Consider the following 9,612-nt stretch of genomic DNA (forward strand, 5'->3'; position numbering starts at 1 on the left):
GTTAACAGTGGACGTTAGCTAAGCGAATGCTGGTAAAAGGCGCAAACAACAGATAATTCTCTTTATGTATAGATTTGGTTTAATGTGGCTCATTTGAATGTAGTAGCACTAAGCGAATGTTGCTTCGCATTTCTGGAATGAACTTGGTTGTTTTTTCCTGAATGGCCGCGCTAAAATGTTTTAAAGGTGAGAATGGCTCTTTAAATGTACAAGTATGAAAAACTTGGTTGCCTACTTACTCGTTTTCCGTCTTGTGTTTAAAACTTGGACAATATTTTCTACACTGAAAGTGATTCTACAATATTGCTTGAACAATTGATTCAACTTATTGAGGACATGATCCTAGATAGAAAAGTGTGGAGGTTGAGGATTAGGGTAAAAGGGTAGTAGGTAGTCGGGTGATGTCGCACGGTAGGTGAGAGAGTTAGGGGTTAGCCCCCTCTACACGTATTCTCAGTAGTAGTAGTATTTAGTAATCGTATAATTGTGTATTCTTCGATGTGTAGCACTATCTATTGCGCTTTTGCTTTGTATCTTGCTCTTTAGCTGTCATATTTTTCTTTTTGTCTGCATCGAATTCCTTTTCCTTTTCTTTTATGTTCCTTTCTTTACTTGAATTTTCTTTCCTTTCGAACCAAGGGTCTTTCGGAAACAGCCTCTCTACCCCACAAAGGTAGAGGTAAGGTCTGCGTACATCCTACCCCCTAGACCTCACTTGTGGGATTACAGGGGTATGTTGTTGTTGTAATTTGTCAGGTGAAGAGCTGCCAAGTGACTGTACATCTGTCTTCTTCTCTTGCTCAACAAAAAATTTGAAGGTTGTGAAGAAAAACCACATTGTTTACGGAATAGCTAACCTTTTGATCTGATTCTCTGTAACTTAGCTACAGCTTCTCCTTGCCTGCCAAGTCGTGCTCGTTTTCTGTTCTAAAATGGTTGAATTGGAATGAAACACATAACTGTTGTGATTAATAGTACAACTAGAATTAGCACCCTAGGGTGTGGCCTAGTGGTCAACGAAGTTGGTTGAGAACCATGAGATCTCAGGTTCAAACCCCAACAGCGACAAAAACACTAGGCGTTCTTCCCAAAATGTCCAAGCCTTGGAGTCTTGAACAGAGTTAACGGGGTACCTGTGTTGGTGGAGAAGTAGCAAGTACCTCGTGGAATTAGTCAAGGGGAGTGCAAGTTGGCCTAGGCACCACGTTTATCCCAAAAAAAAATAGTACAACTAAAGTTCTAAAAGGTGCATGTAATCATTGGATGTCTTAATCTGCTTAATTTTTCCACAACCCTAGAAGTACACTGTTTTAGTTCTATTACCCAAAGTTAAAATGTTAACTGATGTGTTATGATCTCGATCTTCCCAAATTAGCATTGCTTTCCCCTCCCTTATAAAAAAATTAGCATTGCTTACCTTTTACGATTCATTGTGCGAAACTTAAGCTCCTAGCCTAAAATTGTTAAGCTGCAGATTTTTTGTTTTTTTAAATTTAGCAGCAGTTATTTATAGTTTATTTTCTCTCCGAAGCAGGTAAACACTTCCTAATTATTGAAACTTTAAAACAAGTATTGGCCCATTTTAGTTCTGGGGCCTAGTGAAGAATAGATGGCTTCCAGAAGACAAGTACCAGCATCATATGGACGGTCACTACAAGCTCCGGGGATGGCGCTTCAGGAAGAATTGCAAGCTGGCCGCCGCCGCATTGATCCACGTGCTCAGGCTGCAGAGCTAGAACAACTTGCTGGAGACCATCATCGGTTGGCAGCTACATATGTTGCCTTAAAGCAGGATCTTTCTGCTGCTCATCGAGAAGTAGAGAAAATCAAAGAACATATAAGAAGTAGTCGAACGGAAAGTGACATCCAGATCCGGTTGTTGCTTGACAAGATTGCTAAGATGGATCAGGTGGACCTAAGAACCGTTGAGAGTTCGAGGAAGGATGTGGAAGAGGCCCGTTTGGAGGCACGAGAATTGGTAACAGCTAATATGGAACTGAGCGGGAAAATACATCACGTTATGCAGGAATTGGAAAAAGCTCGTGCAGATGTCAAGAAGCTACCTGAGATGCATACTGAACTTGCTACCTTAAAGAAAGACCACCAGATGCTGCGGTAAGTCGAAGCTTTTTTTGTTTACCACTACTATTTACTCCCTCTATCGGAAACAGCCTATCTACCTGCCAAGGTAGGGGTAAGGTCTGCATACGCTCTACCCTCTCCAGACCCCACGTGTGGGATTACTCTGGTTATGTTGTTGTGGTTGTTGTACTATTTACTCCCTCTGTTTCGATTTCATAGACCTCCATATGCATCCCACATATCTAAGACCACAAGATTAAAGGGCATTTTGGTACATTATACATATCCTTAGTTTTAATTTAACACTACAAGGTTCAAAAGTCTTCCTTACTATCTTAAACTGTCTGCTAAGTAAAACTAAGACAAACAAAGGACCCATCAATTATTAACCTTGAAAGAGTTTCCCCTACCCATTACCCTTGAAAGGGCTTGGTTAGTTTGTCGACAGAGTGTCTGGCTATATATATCAATTAACTATGCCTCAATTCCAAACTAGTCGGGGTCAGCTTTACAAATACTTCGTATACATGTTGCTACCTAGGGGTTCTGTAAAGTTAGAGGGTTCTTTAAATCTTACACTTACTCCAATTGAATGTACAAGTTTCTAACTCAAATAAAAGGACTTCGTGGAGAACACCGGTTCTAATGTGAGTGCAACAACAATAACTAATTATTGCTTTTGTGGATCATTTGTTTCTTTGTGTTTGCTCTTAACCAAGTCCCCAACGATTTCTAGAGATTATAGGTCTTTGAGATACTTTCTCTATGTTATTTTGGGTCTACCTCATCGTGTTTGATCACACTTATTCATTATGGTGTCACACACACCTATTGGGTCTGATGCATATGGAGGTCTATGCAAGACACTCAAACCATCTTAAACGACCTTAGCTCATTTTATCTTCTAAATGCACTACTTGTACACTTTGTTCTTTAATATTTTCCAATCTTGTATGATCATATAACCATCTTGACGTTCACGTTTCTATGATTGTTGATATGTCGAATGTCCAAAATTCACTCTTGGTGGGGCAGGGGTGGACTATCTTGATTGTAAAACCCTCTGGATTGATTTATTTTATTTGGAACATGCAGTAAGACCTTCCAGTATGAAAAAGGTTTAAACATAGAAAAAGTTGAGCAAATGAAACTTATGGAGAGAGACTTGATTGACATGGCCAACGAAGTGGAGAGATTGCGTGCTGAGGTGTTAAATGCCGAGAAAAGAGCTCAAGGTATTATGTATGATAGTTTTCGGCTCCTATTATTCTATTTTTCATGTAATATATACTAAGAATATTTTCATGTTCCGTAGGTTTTGATCCTTATGGTCGCCCCTACATGAATTCAGATCCCATGTATCCCGCTCCTCCTATGCATGTAACAGCCCTCGTAGACGGTTATCAGAGACCTCATATTCCAGGGGCGCTTGGTGCTATGGGAGATGGAATGTATCCATATGCTCAGGGCGGATCGGGAACTCCACCTCTCCCTGTTACTGGTGACAATGTTGCATGGAGAGGAAGTCATGATGCTCCACAAGCCAGGAGCTGAATTTCCTGCTCTGTGTAGTTTTGGTCTGCTTGGATGAGTTGAATCTTCGATATGTCACCCAGTTCTGCATAATCCAAATTTACTAGTGCAATTCTTTTCGTGTATAACTTAAGCGGGTTTTAGTAGCTCTAAATTCTAAGGTAAGATTTGCAAGCTTGCATAGGATGCTTATGTAGTTTCATTAGATTATAGCTTCCAACAGAGTTGTACATTTTCCAGTATGTGAACTAGTTTTGCCTGCACATCAAAATGGAATGTTCCTTCCATTTTTATACTTGGAGCCTTTAAGAGGGTTGTTAAGGATGAATGTTTTGCTGTTTTATTGCTCACCAAAATGAACAGTTTGATTTTGGGTTCAGATATTCAATAGGTACTAGCTCTAATTTAAATGTCAATGAAATTATCCAACAAGTTCAAGGGGATGCTTATGTATTTGGCCTTAATTCTTCTTGACAAACAGATATGATGGACATGGAGTTTTAAATTCTACTGATGAAATTTCATGTTAATATCTTGGAGTTTCACCCGTGAAATTTGAAATTTCGTAACAATGACTATTTTTCAATCACAGGGAATGTCAAGTGACTATTTTTTTGTAATAATAAATACAGGATTTAAATGAATATTGACTTTCTAATTAGATCCCACTTGTGAGATTACACGGGGTATGTTGTTATTGTTGTTATAATTAGATCAAAGAAGTTCTTATTGTTGTTATAATTAGATCAAAGAAGTTCTAAAACTTCATCAAAAGAAAGCGAAAAACTCATGGATGAATAATGGCTAAAACCTAAGTCATGAGAGACAAAATTTAAACATTTTTATGGATGACTTTGTTATATAGATGAAAAAAATTGGAAGGTAAATTTTGATGATTCAAAAAATGCGAAGAATAAAAAGACAAATCTATCCTCTAGTGGTCCACCAAACCGTGGGTCAATTTTGACCCATTAAAAAGGAATGGCGTCCATACATTTTTTTATATTAACAGTTTAAATTATTCCAAAAATATTTGTATTAATATTTTGACCTACTTAAATTTAATTAATTACAACCTAAAGTATGACCAGATACACTGAGACAATTGTGAATCAACAAAATGAAACCTACCTCTCTAGAACATAAAAGAAAAAACCTTTAGAAAAAGAAGAAAAGTTTAACCTTCTATCTATTCTATAATTTCAGAATCTAGGAGGTTAGTGGTTGGGAGGAAAGGAATATTTAAGTTCTTAATTTTGAAGAACTTGTTAGAGATATCCATTTGATATTTCAAAAATGGCAAATCTCAATCAAACTATAATCTTTTTATATTACTGATAAATGAAACAAATGGAGTTGTTACAAAAGAAATTAAAACAAGGAAGCGAAATGTAATATTGTAAATCATAAATGAGGTTAGTGTTATGAAGTAAAATCTAAGAGGTATCTCTGAGACTATCCGAAATAATTAGGGAATACATTCTTGTTCATAATTTTGAAGGAATTCTGAAACTTTTTTAACAAGATAAGAAATTTCCTCCACCAATCAACACTAGGCTTTGGCTTAAATATTTATCTAATATGGTATTAAAGTTAAATTCTTCTAGTAAGCTTATTTTATAACCTTTCTCTCCATCTATTCTATTGCTCCATTCTCTCTTTCAACTTAGCTCATCAAGTAACTTTGTGCTTCTCTCATTCTCTCAATTACACTGTTGATTCACGATAAAAAAAATCGTACTCGATATTTACATTAAATTAATGTGTTTTGTCATTATTAAGATATTAAAGTTCTATTTATTCGTCCTTTTAATCTGAAGATGATGGTATTTCCTATATTATGCAAGGAAATTATATTCAAGTTCAATCATATGTTCTAAACGAATAAAGAATAAAATCCTTTTGATTTTCGCTAGGTAAAGTTAGCCAGCTTATGACATGGGTTATGAGATCACGAAAATTAAGTGACTTTCTAGTTTCAAAAAGAATATTTAATAACCTCTTGTAGTATTTAGATAAAATTAAATAACCTTTTCGTATGTAAAATCCTTTAAGATGAGAGAGGTACTTCCAGAAACTTTGCCTTTTAAAAGCAAGGAAACATGCATGAATGTTCAATTTAAGAATTGAACATTTGAGTGGTTTTCTAGATTTCTTAAAGAACTTAAGTTTTAATTGAAATCCTTTAAGACTATTGTATTCTGTGAAACATTGACACATGCATGAATGTTCCTTTGTTCTGATGCTGCTGAATTCTGAACCAATTTTCATAATCATATAAAGAAAAAGACTTATATTAGAAGGTAATAAAAAAGATCGACAAAAAACATTCTTTTATTTTTTCCCATACAAGTTTTTTTTAATATATTTTTATTTATTTAATTTAAAGCATTCAAGTATATGTAAAGAAACGGATCATGGGCCTAACTCAACCCAAAAGCTAGCTTATGAGGGGAAGATTGCCCAATTCCATATAAAGAGACCATCCATCTCATTAACTACCGATGAGAGACTTTTTTCATTCTTCAACACCCCACCTCATTCCCAGGACTGGACATCTGGTGCGTGAGCAATTTAATTCGGGGGCCCACATTGGGTGAGATGGGTCCTGCTCTGATACCATGTAAAGAAATGAATCACGGGCCTAACTCAACCCCAAAAGCTAGCTTATGAGGGGAGGATTGACCAAGTCCATATAAGGAGACCACTCATTTCATTAACTACCGATAAGGGACTTTTTTCATTCTTCAACTACAATAAGCGTTTTCACGCTAATCTATTCAGAACGTAAAAATCTCCATTTTTTCACTGAAAAATGTCCAGCAGCCACGGAATGTCGATGGGAAAAACCTAAATAGTAGTGTTTTCACACGGAAAAATTAGAAGATTTCTCAGCGTTTCAATGCGAACTTGTTTGCCACCATGCGTTTTCCCAGTGAGCTAGTTCGGTGGGAATGAGGTGGGAAAATCATGTTTTATAGCACAAATTTTCCACTGAATGTCGAGGAAAAATCATTGTTTCTAGTAGTGATTGTTTAATTATAACTAGTAAATGAGTGATAAAGTATTCCTTCATCAAAAGTCTTGTGTTCGAGCTCTATTGGGTATAAGGTCGCTTTTATTAGGGAGCGTTTTATGCAACAAAGTAGAACTTTCTAGCATGAATATTTCGAATTTAGTTGGATCCCAACGCGAGTACCAGACACAGGCTGGAAAAAATAAAAAAACAGTTGAAGGTAAGGATGGAAAATTTCGTGTTCTTGTTTAATTGGTTAAAATAAAAAATATGAAAATTAAAGGTAAAAAATTGTGTGTATATATATATATATATATATATATATATATATATATATATATATATCATTTTCGTTAAGTGACCATCACAAAATTTTGCTCCTTTCCTTAGAAAATTGTATTAGTTTTTTCTAGAAAGCAATTTCTTTTCCGTGTATCTTTCTTTCAACAATTTTCTTTCCGCCCATTGTGTGATTTATAAATAAAAAAAGAAATAGTAAATATATGGCTATATATAAGTAACATAACTTGTGCACGTAACCACATATCTCTGAACCATCAAATACCCATAAATCTTTCTTCTTGAAGTGAATATCAAATTTTTCGTTCCAATTCTTTTAAGCCATGGCACCTAAAGTTTTTTTCTTCTACATTTTTTTTTTTTTTTTTTTTTTTTGCGTGTAACACAATTAAAAGTCAGTCCATGCCCAAATTTACATCAATTCTTGTTTTTGGTGATTCAACAGTTGACTCTGGAAATAATAATTATATTTCCGCTTTAATCAAAGCTAATCATTCACCTTATGGAAAAGATTATTATAATCATATCCCTACAGGTTGATTATCAAATGGAAAACTTATACCCTGTTATGAAATATATTATGGATGTCCAATACACAAATATAATACTTCTCCTCCACCATCTTAATGGTTCCTCCATTTTCCTCCACCATCTTAATGGCTCATCCACCATCTTAATGGTTCCTCCATTTTCTCATATATTGAATGCATATGTATCACTATAAATAGAGGCATAAGTTTTCATATGAAATGCACTTGTAATACATTTTGGAAGAACAATAAAATCTCTCCTCTTTGTCACTCTATTTCTATGATTTTCATCCTTTAATATTGTGACTCTTTTAGCTTCATTTTATAACACGTTATCAGCACGAGACTCTAACCAAAAGGATAACTATGAATAATATCACGGCTTCTGCGTGAATTATTTGGGCACTAGCCATAATTAATAAGTTAGTTTTTTGTTTCACGTTGACTCCCGTACTACTACTTTGATGACAGGTATGTTTTCTTTAAAGCATTGACAGTGGTATTTGTCTCTCAAATCTTATGGAAGAAAAGAAAATTGAATCAGTAAGGATTTCTTTCAAATGGCTATAGCCTTCTTTAATTTCACACGGCTTAAGCACTTATTCTGGAATATTTGAAGAAAGGAAAATAAGAGTTTCCTTCTACAAGATGTATTACTTAGCCAAAGAAGTTGGCGTTACAATTTTCTTTCAATAGTGACAAAGTAAGTATCATGCTTTTATCTGACGGTAAGTAGTATTCATTATCTGCCTTTGAAAAGGTATTAGAGTTTTATCTTGACTTTTGATAGTTTATCAATGTTGGCTTCTGGAGAAATAGTTCTCCATGTTTTTGGATCCATATATGGATTTTACCGTTGAAGGTTAATTTTTAATTCAGGTATGCCATATTTTAAATTATTTAATTCATGCTTTCACATGATAAGGATAGCCCACAAGGAGTATATATGGCTATCACGAGTTTGCTACTAATGGTACAACTCGTTGGGTTTGTTTGATTTATGAGAACCTAATTGGTTCTGGATCATTTATGCCTCAAATTTGTTCCCGAAGAATAATAATGTTAACAGGATTATAATATTAATTTCGTATCCCTTAATGGCTAAATGATAATTGGCAAGAAATATTTAGTCACCGGAAGTGACAATATTTTTATGTATTGTGTGGCTACAATTGAAGACGTGCTAGAGAAAAATATTCTCTAAATTATATGTATGCCTCGATTTGCTCACAAGTAGCAATATCTTAAAAGAGATTCTAAGCTATCACAATTTGCTATGCTTAAGGCACGTTCAAATGATTGTGTTCCATTTTTGAAGAATGAGAACTTTTGATATAAGCTATAAATATAGATCCATTCCCTGAAGTGAATGTGATAATATGTAGTAAAGCCTATAAATATAAACGTGCATTTGATTGTGAAAATATCATGATCCATCTCCAGAAGAGGTAGAATAATTGAGAAGAAATATTCTGAATATTATATGCTTTACTCCCGAAGTGGTAAAACTTGAAACTTTACTCCCGAAGCAGTAAAACTCTGAAACTTTACTCCTGAAGCAGAAAGAATTACCAAAATATCTGAGAAATACTCTGAAGCAATGTATTCTTGTGTTTGAGCAAAATAACGAGCTATTGATGAGCGTCGTATTTCAAGCACATTTAAATAATCAGGTTTCATTCCCCGAAGTGAATGAACTAATACCAACCTGTCTCCGGAGAGATAAAATATAAGGAATATACATGTTATTTTGGTGGTATGAAATTAAGACATAGCAACACGTATCCGTCGTACGCGAAACATCTTAAATAATTTTATCAAAATATCATTCTAAGGAAAAAGGAGCGAGTAGAATGGTTCGCTATAACCACATTAATACATTATGGTTAGTTGTTATTGATTTCCTCGAAGGAAATAACAATTAATGTATTTTCCCCTCGAAGGAATTAATAACTATATGGTTGCCTCTTTGATACAAAATGATCAGATGTTAATGATGAATCTCCCGAAGGAGATGTTTAAAATATTGAAGTTTAGAATTCAATATTTATTTCGTGACACCGTAGTGTCGAAATTTACTTTCATGGTACCAAAAGTATTTAAGAAATATTTGGTAATAGAAATTAATGATCAAAGGCTCGAAGAGCTAAT

General features: G+C 34.7%; 1 protein-coding gene across 1 annotated transcript; it reads left to right on the top strand.

The window, feature by feature from the left end:
• Window positions 1-1,609: 1,609 nt before the first annotated feature.
• Window positions 1,610-3,996, top strand: LOC132039773 (protein FLX-like 4). Its single transcript, XM_059430293.1, has 3 exons — window positions 1,610-2,115; window positions 3,178-3,317; window positions 3,398-3,996. Exons 1-3 carry the CDS (start codon window positions 1,610-1,612, stop codon window positions 3,634-3,636), a joined length of 885 nt encoding a protein of 294 aa, XP_059286276.1. The 3' UTR covers window positions 3,637-3,996.
• The last annotated feature ends 5,616 nt before the right edge of the window (window positions 3,997-9,612 follow it).

This window comes from Lycium ferocissimum, chromosome 12 (assembly GCF_029784015.1).
Source record: "Lycium ferocissimum isolate CSIRO_LF1 chromosome 12, AGI_CSIRO_Lferr_CH_V1, whole genome shotgun sequence".
In the NCBI taxonomy this organism is placed as follows: domain Eukaryota; kingdom Viridiplantae; phylum Streptophyta; class Magnoliopsida; order Solanales; family Solanaceae; genus Lycium; species Lycium ferocissimum.